Source organism: Tasmannia lanceolata, unplaced genomic scaffold, assembly GCF_043159265.1.
Source record: "Tasmannia lanceolata isolate RefF3 unplaced genomic scaffold, GAP_Taslan_0.1 ptg000018l, whole genome shotgun sequence".
In the NCBI taxonomy this organism is placed as follows: domain Eukaryota; kingdom Viridiplantae; phylum Streptophyta; class Magnoliopsida; order Canellales; family Winteraceae; genus Tasmannia; species Tasmannia lanceolata.
Genome location: NW_027518695.1, coordinates 11,523,968 through 11,545,448, shown reverse-complemented (window position 1 = coordinate 11,545,448; position 21,481 = coordinate 11,523,968). Strand labels below are relative to the sequence as shown.

General features: G+C 38.4%; 3 protein-coding genes across 4 annotated transcripts; 1 reads left to right on the top strand and 2 right to left on the bottom strand.

The window, feature by feature from the left end:
• The first annotated feature begins 159 nt into the window (after nucleotides 1-159).
• LOC143851837 (methylenetetrahydrofolate reductase (NADH) 1-like) lies at nucleotides 160-8,495 on the top strand. Of its 2 annotated transcripts, XM_077361330.1 has the most exons (12): nucleotides 170-691; nucleotides 1,133-1,315; nucleotides 1,741-1,801; nucleotides 1,900-1,982; nucleotides 3,021-3,194; nucleotides 3,753-3,926; nucleotides 4,033-4,133; nucleotides 4,244-4,355; nucleotides 6,120-6,200; nucleotides 6,313-6,490; nucleotides 6,934-7,268; nucleotides 7,957-8,495. In XM_077361330.1, exons 1-12 carry the CDS (start codon nucleotides 299-301, stop codon nucleotides 8,038-8,040), a joined length of 1,959 nt encoding a protein of 652 aa, XP_077217445.1. In that variant the 5' UTR covers nucleotides 170-298; the 3' UTR covers nucleotides 8,041-8,495. The 2 variants fall into 2 exon arrangements, with proteins under 2 accessions (XP_077217447.1, XP_077217445.1); XM_077361332.1 differs by lacking the exon at nucleotides 1,133-1,315 and having other exon boundaries at nucleotides 160-691.
• Nucleotides 8,496-9,888: 1,393 nt separating this feature from the next.
• On the bottom strand, nucleotides 9,889-10,302 carry LOC143850051 (uncharacterized). The gene has a single exon (XM_077359373.1). It carries the CDS (start codon nucleotides 10,300-10,302, stop codon nucleotides 9,889-9,891), a length of 414 nt encoding a protein of 137 aa, XP_077215488.1.
• Nucleotides 10,303-10,856: 554 nt separating this feature from the next.
• Nucleotides 10,857-20,563, bottom strand: LOC143851836 (leucine-rich repeat receptor protein kinase HPCA1-like). Its single transcript, XM_077361329.1, has 19 exons — nucleotides 20,198-20,563; nucleotides 18,172-18,295; nucleotides 17,991-18,062; nucleotides 17,269-17,340; nucleotides 17,065-17,136; nucleotides 16,796-16,957; nucleotides 16,575-16,649; nucleotides 16,423-16,494; nucleotides 16,256-16,327; nucleotides 16,100-16,168; nucleotides 14,786-14,860; nucleotides 14,624-14,695; nucleotides 14,389-14,523; nucleotides 13,806-14,266; nucleotides 13,572-13,721; nucleotides 12,989-13,128; nucleotides 12,678-12,897; nucleotides 12,342-12,577; nucleotides 10,857-11,534 (listed from the first exon to the last, which is right to left on the bottom strand). The coding sequence occupies exons 1-19, from the start codon at nucleotides 20,286-20,288 to the stop codon at nucleotides 11,031-11,033; spliced, it is 2,874 nt and encodes a 957-aa protein (XP_077217444.1). The 5' UTR covers nucleotides 20,289-20,563; the 3' UTR covers nucleotides 10,857-11,030.
• Between the last annotated feature and the right edge of the window lie 918 nt (nucleotides 20,564-21,481).

Here is a 21,481-nt window from a genome sequence, read left to right as displayed (position 1 = left end):
CCTGCCTGCGTCTTGGAATTGGAGCCCATCGACTGAAGACAATCGATGGTTCAGTTTTTTCTTGGTGGGACACTATACGAGTCTTGATGGATCAACAGCCTATGATCATCTGATCAAGGTGTTCTAAATTTTATTTGGTCGAACTTACGACTTTCCTTTGGTTCAACAGATCAGATGACATGGATGATGCAGAAGTGGGACCCAATGAATAACTTTTATTTGTGGAATGATAGAATGAAGCGAGGGGCGCCCTGGCAAAAACCAACTTCAAGGGCGCCCTAATTGGTCAATTTCGTTTATGATGGCCCCTAAAAGAGTGGATGACACCCATAAAAAAACCAATTTCAAGTTGGTTTTGCCCCTTCATTCTATCATTGCTCCTTTTATAGGAAGCGACGAAGGAATAAATTTCATTCTAATATACGAATACACACCCGCCGAGAGAGAGAGAGAGAGAGCGCGAGAGAGGATGAAGGTGATAGAGAAGATTAGAGAGGCGTCAGAGGTAGAAGGAAAGGTAGTATTCTCGTTCGAATTCTTCCCACCAAAGACGGAAGATGGGATCGAGAATATGTTGGAGAGGATGGATCGTATGGTGTCTCACAACCCTTCTTTCTGCGACATTACTTGGGGAGCCGGTGGTTCTACCGCAGATCTCACCCTAGATATCTCCAACAAGATGCAGAACATGGTAATCATCATCTCTCATCACTACACAATTCCTTTCTCTGGATTGGAACTCACACTGCATTTTTACCCTCTCATTTCTCCATATCCTCCCTTCCATCCATCGGATCTTACTATCTTAGATTTGTTCCTTCCTTTTTCCTGTTACTTAATTGCTTGAATATTGTCTTAAGACCCTCTGCATTGGTGTTCCGGACTGATTGCGTTGTGAGATCTGTATTTGTTTTTTCTTTTTTTGGAAATTAATGATTTGCAGCTTTGCTTATTTAGAAATATACTTTTAGAGTTGGAGATCTGATTTTCCTCCCTCTCACATTTTCAGCAATTTATGGTTATATCCGTTCGGATCTCTGTTGAGCTACTCTCTCTCTCTCTCTCTCTCTCTCTCTCTCTCTCTCTCTCATATGTGTCTGTTTTGGCTTCTGTTGCCTCTTTCTAATCACAGATCTGTGTAGAGACGATGATGCATTTGACATGCACGAACATGCCCGTGGAGAAGATCGACCATGCTCTGGATACCATCAAGTCTAATGGCATTCAAAATGTTTTGGCCCTTCGGGGGGATCCTCCTCATGGACATGATAAGTTTGTTCAAGTAGAGGGTGGATTCGCCTGTGCCCTCGACCTGGTATTGTTCTTTATTTTGTCCTTTTTTTTCTCAATTTTTGGAAACCTCTCTATCCTTCTCTATCTTTAGAGCAAAATTGTGAGCGCTATATAAGGGAACAGGGGTCGTATTTGCTTCTTGAGAATTGTCCTTCCATGAGAGAATCATTGCTTCTCTATTGATGAGATTCTTTATCAGGCTAATCCTTATATTTACCTTATAAATTCTTCAGGCGATGCACATTGATCTACTGTTCATTCATTTTGCCTTTTCAATGCTTCTATGCCGCTCCACAAATTTCTTATATGCAAAACAGTAATCTTTTGAGCACAATTGTCTGGGATTTGAGCACCTATAGAAATTTCAAGTCCTTGTGTCTAGTGATGGTTTCTACTTCCTACTATGTTTTCCTCAATATAAACTTGGCTACTATACTTGATGTGCAGGTGAAGCATATGCGAGCCAAATACGGTGATTACTTTGGCATAACTGTTGCAGGTTATCCAGGTCAGTTTAAATTGCTGCATTTGAAACATGCACTCCCATTGCCTTTTGAGATCCATTCCTCAGCTGTTGCGTGTCTTGAAATTTTTATTTCATCCCAGAGGCACATCCTGACATGATACAAGGTGAAGGCAGGGCTACTTTAGAAGCATACCAAAATGATCTTGCTTATTTGAAGAGGAAGGTATGTCCAAGTGCTCTTTCTTGTCAAATTCATTGGTGGGGATTCTTGGTTTATATACCAAACAGATCTGGTGCTTTGTTCAGGCACTTCTCTAATGCTCATACTGCAAAAAACCATGTTTTGCTGAAAAGATACATGGTGTAGAGAGTTCAACATGTGATCAGATTAATTTATTTCACTCTTGATTTATGAGGCTAACCCACTAGCTATTGACTGGAAAAAGTTTTAGAAGTTGAAACTGAATATTGTGTCAGAATGAGCAGATAATCCTTTGAGGACTTTTGTTTAACTGGTGTAAAAAAACAAAAAACAAAACCCATTCTATGAATCTGCAATCACCACAAGAATCTAAAAACTCAGGTACTAATAGAGAAAAGAAAGTATAGGAGAGCTAGCAGAAACAAAATAAAGGCTCCTGAGAATCTGAGGTTCTGTGGAATTCCATAACCAAGACATCACCATAGGTTATTGGATTCCCAACCAATGTATTTGGGATCTTCATGTTTAAGAGCTATAATCAAACCATTTTGTTTTCCTCCAATAAATAGTTTTACAGCACTTGTCCACTCTAAAAAATGCATAACATTTAGTGGAATGGTAGTGATTTGCAAACTAGGGTTTTCCATATGCTTAGAACTGATGATCTCCATGTTCGGAGACACACTGGTTAAACTGATAGATTTATCAGTTGCCATCTTTGATCAAAACAGTCCACCACACACCTTGAAAATAATGCTCAACACTACATATACTATTGGAAAGCTGTTCTGCAACTCAGCGAACAAAGGCACGCTGCAGAGCCCAGTTCTTGTACTCTTAACGCATCAATTGACATTCTTATCTTTGTTCTATTTTTCTTATTAAATGTAGAAGGTTTTCCTAATTTAGCTCACCTCACTTCAAGCAATGCTTCTGTATTCTTTATGGTACTTGGAACTTGGACAGTGTTTTGGTATTTGTATTGCTGCTCTTTTGTGCTGATTATATCCTCTGCCCCATACTTATAGTGGTTTTCTTTTCTTTTTCTTTTTCAAATAGGTTGATGCCGGTGCAGATCTTATTATCACTCAGCTGTTTTATGATACTGATGTTTTCCTGAAGTTTGTGAATGATTGCCGACAAGTTGGAATAACATGCCCTATCGTTCCGGGCATTATGCCCATTAATAACTATAGGGGCTTCTTGCGCATGACTGGGTTTTGCAAAACTAGGGTATGTTACCTTCTGCACCATAACTTTATTGGAAAGATGCATGCAGGGATTCTTGTTGGATTTCATGGGGCTGTAGATTAGGTTAATTGTTGAATGAAACATCGTTCAATTTCTCAATGAGTATTGTGACAAGGTAAATACCATTCTGGAATCAACCTTTTTTGGATATTCTTTATTCCTGTCTTTATATTATTTTCTTCTGATTAAAGTTCGGGAACTCAAACTTGGTGCAAATTTAGCCAAGTCACTTGAGTCAGAGAGAAGTCTGTAAAATTAGCAGAAACTCAGCCAAGCCAGGGATAAGACAACCGAAAAAAAACCTAATTGGTTCTCGGCAGAATCCTCTGTTTTTCTTAAGTCCAGTTTCCCAGTGGGTAAGTCGAGCCAACTCCGCTGAGACCAAAGCCAACTAGGTTTTAAACTCTTCCAGCATGCTATCTAAATCATTCAGTACTTGAGACGACCTCTTGACGATGTAGATAACACATGTTAGAGATCGTTTAGGTGGTATGAGTATTTTGTTAACATGTGGTGTTTGTATAAATGCTCATATTGTAGGTACCTTTTGATATTATGGCTGCCTTAGAGCCTATTAAAGACAATGAGGAGGCTGTCAAGGCCTATGGAATACACCTTGGAACTGAAATGTGCAAGAAGATTTTAGCTCATGGGATCAAGACTCTGCATCTTTACACGCTGAACATGGAAAAATCAGCCTTAGCTATATTAAAGGTGATTCTTAATTTGGCATTAAATTGTTTCAGTAAGAAGTTATAGTATTTTCATACTGTGTCTCTTATTTGGCTGTGTATCTATCTGAGAGGCTTACATTTTTCAGAATCTTGGGCTAATAGATGAGAGTAGGATCTCGAGGTCCTTACCATGGAGGCGCCCTACAAACATCTTCCGTGTTAAAGAAGATGTTCGGCCTATTTTTTGGTATTCTATCCTTCTAACAAGCATACTTTTGGCCCACATGAATATCAAATTGCAATTAGGATTTACTTTATTATAAACAGAATTTGATTTTCTTTGAAAAATGACGGCAGGGCTAATCGTCCAAAAAGCTACATATCTAGGACCCTTGGTTGGGAGCAATACCCGCGTGGTCGCTGGGGTGATTCTGGTAATCCATCATATGGAGCACTTACTGACCATCAGGTAATCTGTAATTGGACTCTACCCCGCTTGTATCTCTTGTTCAGATTTCAATACCACTTTGGTCCTACTCCTAATCATTTTATATGCTTAAGACATACTCAGGCAATAGCTGTAGTCCAGTACATAGTAGTTGTAGAAATTCAGGAAAAGATCAGGAAACATTTCTTTTTTTATCTAAAAATATATTTATATAATCCCTCTTTCTCTTTCTCGCTCTCTCTCTCTCTCTCTCTCTCTCTCTCTCTCTCTCTATATATATATATATATATATATATATATTATATGTACATGAGTAATGATAATTCCACCCCTCTACTAACCATTCCTCCCCCAATTTTTGTTGTTTCATTTGTAAATGACAAGGTAAATGGCATCAGTCGGTAATGCATTAAGAACCCAACCCCCCCCCCCCCCCCCCCCCTTTCGTTCTCCATCCTTGCTGTAACCACAGGCAGCAAACTTGTTTGAATCATTGGTGCAACTGTCATCTTCTCCCTTGCCACCGTAATTCTTACGGGGATATTTATACAACATGAAACACTTCTCTGGACAGGTCAGCTTCTTCTTGTATCCTGGCCCCTACTCCGTATACACGACCAATGGTGATACGATCCTATCATTATAGTGGCCACTGATTGGGCTTCCGTAATTGGTGCGATAACCGCCACCGGTAGGGATCTCGTTCTCAAAATCCCACGAAGAATGTAGAAATAGAAAAACAATTAACTTCGTGAAATTGGGGATTCTTTTCACCTTCGGCTATTGGGTCTTGAATTCTTGATAATGGCTTCGAAGATAATAGTTTCCAAACATAAGGTGTCGATAAAAATGATTTGGAAGATGCAAGTGTGGAGGTGTGCTTGCTTGGATAATATAGGAGCAGGTGTCAAGTGGCACTCTAAGAGGTTTTGTTTTTTTTTGTCAGTCTCTTTCATGGAGTCATTCTTGGACCAAGTGCCTGTATTTCTGAGCTGTAAGCATGGTTTTAAATTTCGGTCGAAACGAAACGAAATGGTCGAAATATTTCGGTTTCGGCCAAGGCCGAAATGAATTCACATGAAGTCGTTTCTTTCCTTTTTGTTTTTACAAAATTTCCACTGAAAACTTAAAAATGTCCACCAAAATGTTATAATTTCCACCGAAATTTAAGAAATTTCCATCAAAATAGCCGAAATTTCAACTGAAATCACCAAAATTTACACTGAAATTTTAGACATTTCGGTTGAAATAAAATAAAAATAAAAACGAAATCATAACATATTTTTACATGATTTCGTCCGGAACTGAAATATTTCGGTTTCGGTGGTGGCCGAAACCGACACCGAAACCGAAATTTAAAACCTTGGCTGTAAGCCAGGTATTCCTTTTAATCAACAATGAATTTGCATGAGCCGGCCAAAGTGGAGTCCCTGTTAAGTATCACTCGTACTTTTCTACAAAACCGAAGATATATGTTTGGAAATATTTGGGTTCCTTTTCTTGGTTCTTATTTTTGGGCTGCAGGCTGATCTCCAACTATTTCTATTTGATGGCCTTTATGGCTCATTTTGTCTCTACACAAATGTCTTGTTTGTCTCTCAGTTTCCAACACACCTGGGAATGTGCTTGCACAAATCATTTGTATATTTTCTACCATTTTTTGTTTCTTTTTCTCTGGTAATAGCATTTGAATAATTACTTGAGAACTTTTACACCTGTGTCCCATTTTCTTATGATTTGTACTTTTAGGAAGCATTTGACACTAATTGACAACCCTCATGGCAGTTCATGCGGCCACGTTCTCGCAATAAGAAACTTCAGGAAGAATGGGTTGTCCCATTGAATTCGATTGAAGATATCCATGAGGTAATATTTTCAATTCTTTTGCCATAGAAACATATTCTTTAGCTTTGAATGACCCGTCTATGGAATACCTTACACGGATTGTGCAATTCTTGTCCGCATCTTGATATGTTAGAGATTCATGAACTACTGCCTTGGGAAACTTAAAAGCAGTCCGTGGTCAGAGTTAGATGGGCTCCAACCAGAGTCGAAGATCATTAATGAACAATTGGGACAAGTTAACTTGAAGGGTTTTCTTACCATCAATAGCCAACCAGCAGTCAATGGGGAGAAATCTGTCTCTCCCTCTGTTGGTAAGTGAAATATTTTTTTTTTTTTTTTTTGGAATGGTAAGTGAAATATTTGTATAACTGATCTGCCAATGTTATCCGCCACTATCATTTTGCAATTTGTATATGCTCCACTAATACTGTCTTCACAATCAATATTAAAAAATACCTGGAATTGATTTGGAATTCTGAGTTATTGAAAATTGAAAATTGAAAAATACCTGCAATTTGTATATCCAGGTACAGTTCAACCCCGTCTTGTCAATTGAAAATTTTTTCGATTCACAAAACTTGAGTTGGGCCTATTAAGGAGTTTGACCCAAGTCAACAGGGGCAGCTGCCCCCCTCATGCTACATGTAGCTCTGCAACTGTACCTGGATAGAAACTCAGATAGAAGTTATATCAGAGATTTTTTTTTCTATTCTACGGAAACAACTGACCTCTCTCTTTTTATCATGCTTGGCAGGATGGGGTGGACCGGCTGGGTATGTTTATCAGAAGGCCTATCTAGAGTTCTTCTGCTCCAAAGACAAGTTAAATGTACTGGTTGAGAAATGCATGACTTTGCCATCTCTCACCTATATTGCTGTGAACAAAGAAGGGAAATGTGTGTCAAATGTTGGCTTGAATGATGTGAATGCAGTGACATGGGGAGTTTTCCCTGCTAAGGAGATCATTCAACCAACAGTCGTGGATCCTGCGAGCTTTATGGTATGGAAGGATGAAGCATTTGAGATCTGGACGAAGGGATGGGGATGCTTGTTTCCAGACGGTGACCCCTCCAGCAAAATACTGCAGCAGGTAGTGTGTGATCTCTCTCTCTCTCTCTCTCTCTCATGCAATTCAGAACTCTTCCTCGCGTTTTCATTCCTTTTTGTTTCTTCAAGAATTAAAATATTTCAACCTAGCCTCATTAGTGAAATTATGTTTGGCAACCTTGAAAAAATATTTTATGGTTGGTTATATTTGTTGAATCACTTGTGAGAGATAGGTAGGCATTAAGTAGGTATTTTTTCAGTATTTTTTTAGGGATTGATGATGCTCTCAACACCCCCACCTACTCAAATCTTTCTCGGTCCCTCGGATGGAATATTTTTTCAAGGTTGCCAAACATGGCCTAAAAGAATTGTTTATGCATATTGAATGGAGCTTTTCCCAAACAACTCTAAAATTCACTTGAAGGTCAGTTGAAGAAACAAATAAAACAATAAATTTTTTTTATAAAATGAAAACTCTATCCATAATAAAAATTTGTTTTCTCGACCTTGAGGCCTTAGGTTCAAACCCAGCTTACCTATCTAAAAAAAATGAAAAAAAAAATTGTTATCTTTCTTTGTTGCTTTTTCATTGTTTCTCCTATTTATTATTTAAATGAGTGCAATTCTTATTTTGATTCATAGTATAATAAGAGCCGTCTCTCATTTGTCCTAACCTCTTTGAGGCTTACTTGAATTGTCTAACCTCCCCTTTTTCCAATTCTCATTTACAGGTAGAATGCAGTTACTATTTGGTGAGCCTGGTTGATAATGATTATATTCATGGAGATCTGTTCGCGGCATTTAAGGATATTTGAGGCTTAAACCATTATGTTTCTGCATCTGAGCCTATCTTGGCCTCGGATGACATTTGTTTTCATGCAATGGGACTGGACCGGATGCAGCTATGAGAAAGTATTAAGTAAGCTATCTTAGCATCGGAGGCATCACTAGATTCTCAAGAAGATATGCCTTCTGATTCTCTAGTGCTAGTTACAGCTTAGTTATTGGAAACGGGTTTTATGTTTTTTAATTGATTAAGTAATGGGACGTGTAAGCAATCAATTGCTTGTTGTGATCCCCTTTTCTTTTATTTTTTTCTCTTGTTTCCTTCTCTGGAACTGATTGGAGGAGAAAGAAAAAGCTGTTGTTGTTTACTTCATTCAGAGCGAACCAAGGAATTTATGAATTGTTCGTGTATGCCTTCTTGAGGAGAATTTATTAAACTGATTATATGTTGGGAAAAATGAGAAGTTTTTTTATGGTTTTGACACTTGTGGACGACTCAAGGGAAGAGTTGCAGTCAGCGTTGATAGGATTTCTATTCTTCAACTGATGATATTTTGCCTATAGAAAGAGAAGAAGGCCCTGTTTGTTCTGGATTTTGAGAACCGATTGTGAGTCCAAAATTGATTATTGGACTCAAATTTACGTTTAATTATGAGTCTAATAAACAGTTTTGGACTCACAATTCTTCTCAAAATAAAAAACAAGTAGGGCCGAAGCTAGCTGGGGGTTATGCGGTTGCACCCAGCTGGTTTTTATGTTTTTTGTCGGTTTGGTTGTACATTTTAGAAAACTTTACTAAGTAGTTTTCTACTTAGTGGCCCCCTCTCTCTACTTGCTGATTATTCTACTTGTGAATCCTTTGTCTGCTGAGGTGGCCCCCTTTTAACTCTATAATGAATAAACTTTTAAAAATATAGTTCTTTGGTAGTAGAGTTGTGGTATTTATCGCCTCTCTCTCTCTGTCTCTCTCTTCTACAAAAGACTACTAATCCACCATTGACAACCAACATTTGTCAAAAGAGTCCATATTATGTCATTCATCTCTGCCTGTAACAAGTATTTAGTGGCCTGAAATGTTTTGGAACCCAAAATGGTGTTAGGGAGCAGAATTGTTGAAGGGAGCCAAGCAGATGATGAAATCAGTTGACTACTTACCACACTATTATACCAGCTGACTACTAACCCACTACTCTACTAGGACACCGTGGTGCATCCAAACAGGGGCGGTGTTGAATTTGATCAATCCAAGTCCTTATGGACTGAATTTTCTATCCTAAACTTGGTACCACATAGCCCTGATCTCCCTTGGATCACGAAGAGGGACAAGAGTGGCTGCAATTCTAGTTCTCTCAATGCACAATGGATAGCAAATCAATGAAGTAAAGTTGACTTTTGACATGTATCTGCCTAATAATTTTACAAATTCTTCTCCTGTTAATCCCTATTTAATTCTGTCTGCTCAGGGGCAATTCACCATCAAAAGCAGTAGAAAATGCTGAGAGAGTGTGCAATGGTATTCCCTGAAGTTTTCTGATGGAGTTTTGACAAAACAGAGCTACCACTTCTACCATTAGAGTTCAGTAGAAAGGGGATGGAACTAGACATTAGATGAGTCATGGTATAGCAGAATTGGTTTCAGAAGGGAAAATGTGGCATTGCATGGTTGGATTATTTGTGTAGAAATATTAAGACTAGGGCAGTCTCTTCTCCTTTAAAAAATTTAGAATTTTTAATGGCTTGAGATTTTTTTTTTGAAGAGGTAACGAAAATTGCATTATATGAGAGAGAGTACAAAGGGACGAGACATCCCCAAGATCAACAATGACAAAGCGAAAAGGCCCCACCCATAAGAGGGCCACAAAAACCCAAAAAAATATTTACAACACTGTATTAGAGGAGAGTAGCAAAGAGTCGCGATCCACTCCATCCTTGGCAAGCCCATCCGCAATATCATTACCCGATTTACGAGTATGCTTGAGCACAGGTCGAATAGATGCCACAAAATCCTTGATCTCATCAATCTTGAAAGCGAGACACCAAGGGCCACAAGCTTTGTTACCAGCCCACGCAATGGTATTAGATGAGTCTCCTTCAGCAATGAGGGGTCCGAGATCATTCAGGGCGTACCACTGCAAACCAAACAAGAGAGCCGACACCTCCGCTTCATTCGCGTCGCAGTCCTCCAGTGGCCCCGAGAAAGTCATAAAGATATTCGCGAAATGGTCCCGGATAACACCCCCGATACCAGCCCTTCCAGGGTTACCACGCAATGGTATTAGATGAGTCTCCATTCGCGTCGCTTGAGATCATTTTGCTCAAGTCAAAATCTTTTTCGTCTTAGAAAAGCATTACAGAATGTTAATTGTTTTCAAGCATTACAACTGCCAATTGGATGCTTTGGATTGATTGACATGTACAGAGAAGAACACATGTTCTTAAATTATAGAAAAAAGTTGTGCGATACTGATGATTACTCCAACTATTTCTTGGAAATTTTACTGTTATAAAATGCAAAGGCAGTAGAAAAAGGGACAGAGATTGCTTATTTCATGACATCATCCCTGTTCTTTTAATAGTCCTGTTTAGATCCCCTGATGTTGTTGATTCATGTCATAGGCAGTTGTGACTGGTGACATATTTGTTGAAGAAAAATAAAGACTAAAAAGCACATTAAATGGTGAAATTAAGCCATGTAAACAGCGCCAAAGAATCGGCCTGTTCTTCTTCGTATCCATATCCTTCCTTGTTAAAGTATAAAAGATTAAATAACGCCATCTCCATCAGCTTAAGCTTTTGGAGTAACTGGTTGTTTCACATTCCTGATAGGATCACATGTCATACGGGATTATGGTAAACAGAAATTAGCTTTTTATGAGGGGCACGAAAATACAATAGAGCGGCATTTTCGGCTTGCTCAGTCTTCATTCAGCAGTAGAATTCAACAAATATTACAGATATTGAGTAAAATAAAAAGGAAAACAACTGAAATTGAAAATGACAAAAAAAATGTGTAAAAATCCTACTTGGGTTCAATGCTGGATGGAAATGTGTAACCACCACTATAGTCGAAGGGATCACTTTTTTCATCCTTTCTTGGCAAAGGTTCATTGTAAGGATGGGGTAGAGGCCCCTTTGAAGATCCAAAGTCCGTAGCTGATGAAGAGGCAGAAGTGTTGTTTGAGTTCATCCCATCGTTCTGCAATATAGTTTCAATTTCCTTCACGAGATCACTCATTGTAGGACGGTCGGCAGCTGATTCTTCAACACATTGCATGGCCAACTCTAAAAACCTACCAAATCCTATGAGATTGGTTGCGTTGCGGATGGCAGGATCCATTATCTCCTTCAAGCCATAAAGTTCTTCATTTTTATTCATTACCATTCGCACCTCACGGACAATATACTTTCCCTTCTCTATCGGTTGCTTAGCAGTTATCAGCTCGAGCATAACCACCCCGAAGCTATAGACATCACTCTTTTCTGTCAGTTGTTGAGTCATGTAATATTCAGGATCCAGATAACCCTGCAACCAGATCGGCATAGACAGAACAATAAATCAGGTGGAAGTTCGCAGTCCTAGATAATATATATTTTTTCAAAGGAAATGAGATTTCATTCAGAGGAAACCAACCAGAAGTTCACAGAGGGAGTCCTAGATAATATTTAGAATGTGATCAAATGCCCAACTGGTTAAGAATTCTACTTAACTAGAGAGAAATAGGCCAGGTCAACTTGACTTGATCATGATCTTGGTTAATTTTTTTGTCATGATCATGTAACGAAAAACACTTGATCAGGTACTCAGCTATGTTGCATGAGGACGAGGATGAGTACCAGTGTCGGAATCGGACATGAGTAATGAGTGTAGGATTTGGCTAACCTCAAAAAAAAAAAAAAAAAAGGATTCGTGGGTTCACCAATTTATTTTAATAATTGTTATAACGGGTAATGTATTGAGAATTTTAGTAGGTTTAATCAATATAATGTTTTATTTCCATACAAAAAATTACGCTTAAAATCGATAAACTCAAAACATATGATAATTGTAAAATTGTTACAGTAGCAATTTAAAAAAAAAACAAGATAAAAGAGATTTACAAGTGTCGTAGTGAATCCTAAAGTATTGGAATTTTGAGGATGAAAACTTTCCAGATTACTGACTCATGTCGTGCTCTATTGATTAAGAAATCTGTGATTAAGATTCGCCAAGAACAATAAGAGTTCGGTGATAAAACTTCGGCAACACTCCATGGGGAGACCACACAGAATGAGTACTGTTTGCCAGCAGTAAATAACGGCGAGGTTTGATGAGTTTGGCTGAAATTCTTACCAATGTGCCTTTAACTTGAGTAGAAACGTGTCCCTTTCCGCTGTCTGATACAAGCTTTGACAGGCCAAAATCAGCAACCTTGGCAGTTAGATTTTCATCTAAAAGAATGTTGGTAGTCTTGACGTCTCTATGAATTATCGGAGGATTAGCGAGCTCATGGAGATAAGATAGACCTCTAGCTGAGCTTAGAGCAATCCTAAGTCTCTTCTTCCAGTCCAGATAGATGCCACTTCTCCCTACAATCAACGATTTAAGCAACATTGCTGAACCACTCAAGACAAAGATGAAAGCTGAGAAGGAAAATTTTCTCTTTTAAACGTGTTAAAGATTACTCACCAGACAAGCTCTCCCTAAGTGTTCCATTTGGGATAAATTCATAGACCAGCATCTGCTCCCCTTGCTCAAAGCAAAAGCCTATAAGACTAACAAGGTTCTTGTGATGAACCCTAGAAAGCAATTCAATTTCATTCTTAAACTCGGATACGCCTTGCATGGCTCCTTGCTGTGATCTTTTGATTGCCACCATTTGACCCCCCGGAACCATTCCTCTATAAACCTAATGACAAAAGAAAACAAGCCATACTAATAAGAACTTGAAGAATTATTTCATAAGCTGTTAAGCAAGGATTTGCAAAGAAAAGGATCACCTTGCCGTAACCTCCAGAACCAATCTCATTGTTTTCTGAGAAACTGTTGGTGCATTTTTTGAGTTCATCAAAAGAAAACCATCTGGCTCCCTTTAATTGCGGTGCACCTCCACTGTCTTTACCAGTTGGCCCCCAAGATGCTGGAATGCCATAACAGTTTAAAAGCAAAGTTTAGTTTTGAAGAAATCACCAACATGTCAGTTAATGTGAAAGCTCAAAGAAAACCAAATTGGGTACTCTAGAACTCTAACAAAGTCGAATTTCAGCTTGGAATTTTTGAACTCATAAAAAGAAAATACTGTTCGATTCCAGTGTTTAGAAACTCCTCAGGTCAATCATTGACCCACCCAAATCTGTGCCTTAAGTCAGCTCAGTTTAAACTTGGGTGAATTCTTGTTTGAGTATGAATTTTTAATTCTCTTCTCATGAATATTCAACTCACTTTTGAGCCCATTCAAGACTTAAAGGAAACAAACTCTTTAGGTTGCTGTGACCCATTAAAACATATGTTGATGTATCAGACGATATAAATTGTAATCATAATATTTCCTTCAAGTTTTTTTTTTTTTTTTGTAGACATTACCAAAAGGTTTGCTTAGTTCGATTGCTCTTTCTGCCCGCTTCTTTTGACGGAGTGCATAGATTCCTACACCCAGGAGCCCGAGGACCAAAAGAGCACAACCAATTGCTATCCCAATAATAACGCCTGTACTTATTGAAGTTACTTTTCTTCCTGTTGAAAAGAAACAATAATATGTTATGAGAAATGGGAATCATTCAAATTCTCTTACTTCGAAAAGAAAGGAGTATAAAGTACCTTGAAAAACATACGGAGATGCAATGAAAATGCAAGGTCCAAACTCGTTGGGAGGCTTAAAATTTTGAGAGGTTAGATCAAACCCAATTCTCCCTATTTCTGTATAGTTAAAGTATTGACCACTGGCAGGGAAGAGTTTCAGCTGAACCTGAAGATAGCCATCGCTGTTGAAAACGATGTTCTGAAGCGACACCGAACCAGGACTTAGACCAAGTGCTGTCCACAGTTTCTGTTCCAGTAATTTGAATCTGGTGGAGTTGGACAAGTCACTGAAAAAAGGTGCTCTGAAAATCATTTGTCCTTCATATGGATAGGCACATTCACAGTTCTCAGGGTTAACACTCTGCTCTGTGGAACATGATCCGGAACCACAATTAATTGGGGTTGAATATGCACTTTGTTGTTGTTGTTGAAGGTGGCAGTACTGAATGAGCTGACTACAAACTGGGTTACCACGAAGTCTGCAATCCATTGATTGAAATTGAAAGAAACATAACATACATATGAGCAAAAGAAGAACACAACCAATATGCTTAAACCTCACATACACATACGAAAAGCTGGTTTGTAAATATGCTCTCACTCTAAAGTGTTTGTGTATCCAGTACCCACGGTAACAGATGAGATACTGTTGTCTCTCAAATCAACAAGTGTCAGCTGTGGGCTGATGTTATTGCCCATGTCAAGAGTGCCATTGAATGAGTTGCCCATTAGTTGCCTGTTACAAATTTATTAGAATCAAATTAGCATACGATTTGATAAACTGGAAGTGTTATTCAATCGTTTTATCGTTGTTTTTTTCCATTACACTAACTTACACTTGCTCTAGTTGTGGAGAGTTGAACAGATTTTGCGGTATCTGTCCACTAAGTTTCCCATTTTCCATGACCCTGCACCATCCAGCAATAAGAGGGTGAGGTGGGTTAGTATGTACAAATTCTGCCATCCCAAAATTCTAAATGCGCAAGTTGAAAACTCACAGAGTAGTGAGAGATGGTATGGTTGAAAACCAGGTAGGAGCTTCTGATGCATCGAATGAATTGTTGCTCAAGTCCCTGGAGAAGAGTCCATGGCATCAGTCTAATGATTAGAGAAGAACTAGCAGACACTGTTCAAATTGTCAGATTTTAAGTGTTTAAAAACCCGGTGAGTCCGGGCCGAGTCGGGCTGGGTTTGGCCAAATCGAAGACTTATCTCGAGTAAATGCAATCTGACTTGCTTTATTATACGTGTAAGATGTGGAGAAAGAATAGAGTAAACTTAAAGCTAAGTAGGAGGAATAGGTGGGGTACAACTGGCATGCTTTATCACATCCTCTCTCTCACCTGCCATCATTAACCTATTGGGAAGTGATATATTCACCCCCTTTTCTTTCCTGGGCCAGACTCCTCTACAGTATTTATGGCTATCATTTTACACTACAAGGGGGTGGACCAAAGAAGGAAAGGGGCCAGATGTATCATTTCCCTATATCTTTTAGGCTACTGATAATGACTCATCCTGTGTTTTATTAAATAACAGATGTCAAAATGTTATTACATTTCCAAAAAACTCTCACAAGCAAATTAAAAAAGAAAAGGCAAGCTGGGTTAGTGCAATTATCAAAACCGTCCATTGATTTGATAGACTTATATTTGGGTCTCCTTACACACTGGAAAATAACTCCAAACATACAATCATAGTACCCAATAATGTGTAATATTTTGTGGTTCAATGTTTAATATTGCCTATATATGTTTTTCACCATCCATGATAAAAATAATATAAGTGATATACCCGCCCCTGTTTCTTCCTTGGGCCAGCCCACTCTAGTGCATTTATGATTACTCTTTTACACTACAAGGGGGTGGCCCGGGGAAGAAAAATGGTTGAATGCATCATGTCCCTAAATGTATTACTTTTTTTGCAGAAATATATGATTCATATCACTAAAGATTTAGTTTACGATGATAATTATAAATGTTGTTTCTTTGATACTTATTCTTTTCGTTATATATATATATATATATATATATATATATATATATATATATATATATATATATATATATATATATATATATATATATATATAACGTCCGCGCCGAGTCAACAAGGATTTTTCTCGGCCGCGTTCCGCGTCGTATCCGCATTTTAAACACGACGAGATTTGATTTATGGGAGCTGTTAGAGCTCCTTATCTATGAAACAACCAATTACTCCAAAATCTTAAGCTGTTAGAGTTGGAATTATTTTTTTTCTTTTTGAATAACATAGAGTTGATGTTATTTAATCATTTATAAACATTATCTTACACATAATTTAGGGAGCTCAGTGTGGTCAGGTTTGGTACCGGGCCTATCAGCTGATTGTTCGCCAAATGCCTGAAAGAGATATGAAAGAGGCATTAGTAAAGCCGACATTGAAAAGCATAGCATGTACAGATGGTGACTGTTCAAAGGAATGCTCACAGTTCGTTGATCCTCGTAAGGTTGCTAATGGTGGAAGGGACTACACCACTAAGAGAATTCCTATCAAGCCGACTGTTGCAACAAGGGAAAGTTACATGTAATTACCCAGTTCGTAGAACCAAAATTGAGTGAGTTGGTTAAGTAAACAGATATGGTAGGTCACTCACATAATCTCAAGGGTTTGTACAAGTCCCACTGTGGTTGGGATCTCCCCACTTAATTGATTCGAATCAAATAGTCTGCCAGCAGAGAAACAAAAGTATCCAAGTGAGATAGTGAAAAACGAAAGCAGGAGAACAATTTGTCTGTAGCAACTCACATGTGTAGCAGCACCATTTCGGTGCTAAAAAGCTTGGCTGAAATGTTGCCGGACAGCTGGTTCTTGTTGAAATGGCTGGACAAAGCATAAATTCAAAAAATCATTTGTATAAATGTAAGTAGTTTCATTGTGTTTGCTCCAAATACTAATAATTGTGCAATGATACCCAGATGGAATTACTCCTTTTTCGTGAGGGGCGTGAACAAACTTAGAACACTTACAAGTGATTTGCCATATGAAGTTGGTCCAAGCCGGGGGTGGTTGGTGTCGATACAGGGATAGTTCCAGTTAGCTGATTCTCGGCCAGGTCCAGCCAGTAAAGATTAGAAAGCGAACCCAAAGTTGCAGGTATTTCTCCGGTGAAGCTGTTTGAATTTAGAGCCCTGAGATAGAGTTCAATCAAGGTAATTAGATCTCTGTTAGATGGGTCAAGGCTTCTATCATATGATATATTATGCATTACAGAGACTGCAATGTTTCAAGGTCTTACAAGAATGTGAGATTTGATAGTTGGCCTATTTCTTGTGGGATTTTACCAGTGAATCCGCAACCCACCAGGATCCTGCAAGAGAAAATAAATTGATTCAAGTTGTGTCAGTAAGTTTCATTAATGATTAAACATGGGGAGATGCCATTTGCCCATATATTGATTGGCATTGTGTAATCAATACATTGACTGGAATCAGGATCTTACAGGATAGTTAGCTCCTTTAGATTCCCTATTGCTGGAGTGAGAGTACCAGTGAATTTGTTGAAAGACAGGTCCCTGCAGTGCAGAGAGATTCAGTATAGCAGGCACAGATCAAATAAGAACATACTAATGAGGGCATCAAAAGAGAGCTAAAATCACAAACGCAACTAATATTTCTGCTTCCACTATTAGTTATAGTTGCATGCAGTTTTGTTAACATCAAATGATTTTTATTCCAATCCTACCGAAATATATTCACTACTGACTTGAAACTTATTTGGTAAAAATATGCATTAATAATGGTCATTTTTTTTTGCATTGTAGTTAAGGGATATGACTGAAATATTGAGTGAAGTTAGAATACTAAGAATTCTTTTCCATCTTACATACACCAAAATTTAGTATGTTCCATCAAGACCAAGTAATCAAATCTTATTTGGTCTTGTGCTTTTAAACTAAGACCAGGAAATCTTATGATTTATGATTCAATCTGGTCATTTTATCTTCCTGATTCTTATTCAAAATGTTTTCACAGATCTTCCTATTTTGTGCTTCAAACCTAATATTTTGGACTAAAATACCCTCTAATGACTTAATGGTTTAAAATTTTCGTAATACATATGTGGACCCTATTTAAAACAGCACCACTCAAAGTCCTAGAAACTCTTGCATCCTAAAGCAGCAGCAATAGTATTTAGAACTAATAGAAGAAGAACCAAACTCACAAGGATGTCAATTGGTCCAGTTGTCCAATGTCTCCACTCAAAACCCCTTTGATGCCCATGTTTGGTAGTGTCCTGTAAACACCAAAAAGTAGTTTTATTGGGGAGAGGAATAGACAGGCCAAGAGAATAACACAACACATCAATGAATTGAAACATATAAACAAACACAAAAGATACCCACAATCCAATCACCCTGGAATTGCTGCAGTTGACTCCTGTCCATGCCCCACCGCAAGGATCATTTGAATTTCCCCAACTCGGTGGTGTGTTCTGCCATGGTTGCTTCAGAGAATTGAGTGCAGCAGCTGCAAAAGTTATCCGTTTATTAGTTCATTGTATCAGAATATTATTATTATTATTATTATTATTATAGAATAGAGATAAACAGGTAAACTCATGTTTGTTCCTCTTCCATTCACTCTCAAGGCCTTACAATCGAAATGGGTTGCAGAATTGCTTATAAATTTGGAGGCAAAACTGTGCAATAGAATGATATGATGTTGGGACTTTCCATGATTTTTGTTGAGTGGGTTGTCTTGAATTCAAACCGGTTGGGGTCCGAAATGTTGTGTGCAACCCGGATGTGGTGTGTTTATTCACCACCAACCATTTGGCCCGGCCCATTTTAAAGTGATTTCGGCCCGAATAGAATAAGTTTTGGCCCGCTTTAGATAAAGGGGTTTTAGGGATTATTTTCGTTTTCTTCTCTTTGTGAAGAGGGTTGAGAGCTCGGGGAAAAAGGTGTATTAGGGTTTCTTGTGGGTTTGGTGAGAGATACTGATCTTCTCTTGTAATCTCTTGTTCTTATAGTGGATTTTCTCATCGCCTCTGCCGTGGATGTAGGCTTTGAACCACATAAACCTTTGTGTCTTTGTATGTTTGCTTGTGTTTGGTTCTTCCGTTTTGCCTTGCCATTGAAATTGCAGATCACCATTGAAGAGGGGTTTTTCATAACAATTTTGAATAAGATAAACACTCATGGCTAATGAAGCTTGTCAGAACCAGACCAATCCAACGACTCTTCTATCAGAGAGATCTGCCTAGAGGCAAAAAGGAGTAACGAGATAGCCTACTCTGTTTGGTTACTTATTTTTGAGAAAAATATGGGGGAATGATCTTCTCCTAATTTGCCGAAGGTTGTTTGGTCGCCATTTTAGCTATTTTGGGGTCTTTGACCACCGGGGTTGTCGGGAGCCGGTCAGGTGATGTGGCGCCCTCTAAATTCGCTCCCCAAATTTTACCAAAACGTAGAAATTTGAGGAGAAAATATTGGGGAGATAGAGTTGAGAAGACGTCTGGGAGATCACCCACAAATCTTAAGCAACCAAACAACCTTCCCTACATCCTCTCCTAATCTCCCCGTTGACTGATCTTCTTTTAATCTCCTTTTGATCTCCCATTGACTTCTTCTTCTCCTAATCTCCCACCCATCCACAAGCAACCAAACAGAGCTGGGATTCCCTGTCTTCATTCTTAAGGATAGATTGTTTCTTAGAATTTTTCTGTTCTTTGTCTTGTGAGCCTGTTTGGGTCCTTCTCCATTGGATTTCTCTAATAAAATCATCGGGTCTGAACCAAGGCCTCAGTGCCAAATTCATGGCTCTTTTTTTCTTCTTTTTTTTTTGGGTTTCAATTCTGATTCTCCTTGGCCTACTTTTTGTTGTAACACTATGGATGATCCAAGGTTCCTCTTAGCTTGATAAACAAAGAAATTCGGGTTTTGCGTTGGCTTTGTGCAAACAGATGGGATTCATTTGTCCTTGTTTTGTTCTACATGCAAAATTCTACTAGACTACTAGTAGTAGATGAGACATGGGCATTTGCAAACAGATTGAGAGAACAAAACTAACTGAATACTCATCCCAAAATAGCAGTATGTGGGTTGGATTAGATCAATCAAAAGAGAAAAGAAAAGAAAAGATCATCTCTTCTGTATTTCTTGCAGACAGAGAGATACCCATTTAAAAAGAGAAAGGCTAACTAAATCAAAAGAGAACAGAATCTCTCGTGTCTGTTACACAGAGGGAGATACCCAATTAGATAGAGAAAGACTAACTAAATTGAAAGAGAAATAATAAGAAAACAGTAAAAAAACAGAAACATATGTTTCTTCTATAAAAAAAAAAAGGAAGAGAAACAAAAACCCAATTTCATTAAATCATAGAGAAGAAAGGAAGTGTGAAGAAATTAAAGCACGTCAAGTTTACCATCTTTGGGGTTGGTATTGCCAGAGACAAGGTGAGCACTGAGTATACAAAGCCACAACCACACAAACAGGCGTGTCCATGGGATCGGCATGACAAAAGCTGAAGTCTTGTGCTATAGAAGAGCACTATCTAACCATAGTTCCATGCAACTCTTCTTCTTTTTCTTCTTCTTGTTGTTGTTGTTCTGTAAATGAATGAATGGGAATTGTTTGGATTGAAGAGGTTACAGGTTTTTGCCGCCTGTGGTGAGATTAACAAGAAAAGTATCTATCTGGGTCAGACCTCACAAATTTGCCGGATTCAACGATGTTGTATTAAGAGTTTAAGACTAATTCCTGCACTAGTAATAATTACTGATATCATAAAATTTAGTTAATTATTCATTTTAAATAATAATATATCAAGCGGTTGGGTGGGTTGAAGACTCTCTCTCTCTCTCCAACGACCATACCAACCTCAATTGTGTCGACTAAGTCTCTACATACAGCATAGATACCCCTTGAAGCATTGGATTTTCCTGGAGCTTACCTTGGAGAATTAGTATTAAGTGGTGTTTGGTTGTCAACAGCTCAGCCTGCTAGAGCTCACAAACCATATATATAATAGTTGGTTGGGATCCAACTCATTAATTTTATAGGTTATAGTTATGGTTATGGTTTATGTTTAGGGTTATGATTTGTGGACGTTTAAAATGAGTGGCTAGAAATTACGCTCCTATAGATCGAATGGTTAGGATTATGGTTTGGAGATGGTTTCTTAAGAATACCATATTGATGTGAGGTGTTATAGAATGAATGGGTTGGATGAGTCAAACAACTATGGGAGATGGGGTATTCTAAGCTCTAGCGCACGCTGAGCTCTAGCTCATATGAGGAAAGTGAAGCTACACCGCCGGTGTAGCTAACTTAGCTACACCACCGGCTTAAAATATAGTGGGCCCACATTGTTTTGGTGATCCAAACCATTCATTTGATTGGCCCTCACATAGATAGGGTGTCCACCAAAAATCAGCTCCATAGGATCATCCCAACCCTTCAAACTGTGGAGGCAAAAATGGACAAATTTGTGAAGGTTTTTACACATTCATTTTTGCCTCCACAAATCGTAGGGTTGGGATGATCCTATGGATCTGATTTTTTGTGGACACCCTATCTATGTGAGGGCCAATCAAATGAATTCTTTGGATCACCAAAACAATGTGGGCCCATTGTATTTTAAGCCGGTGGTGTAGCTAAGTTAGCTACACCGGCGGTGTAGCTTCACTTTCCTCTCTCTCTCTCTCTC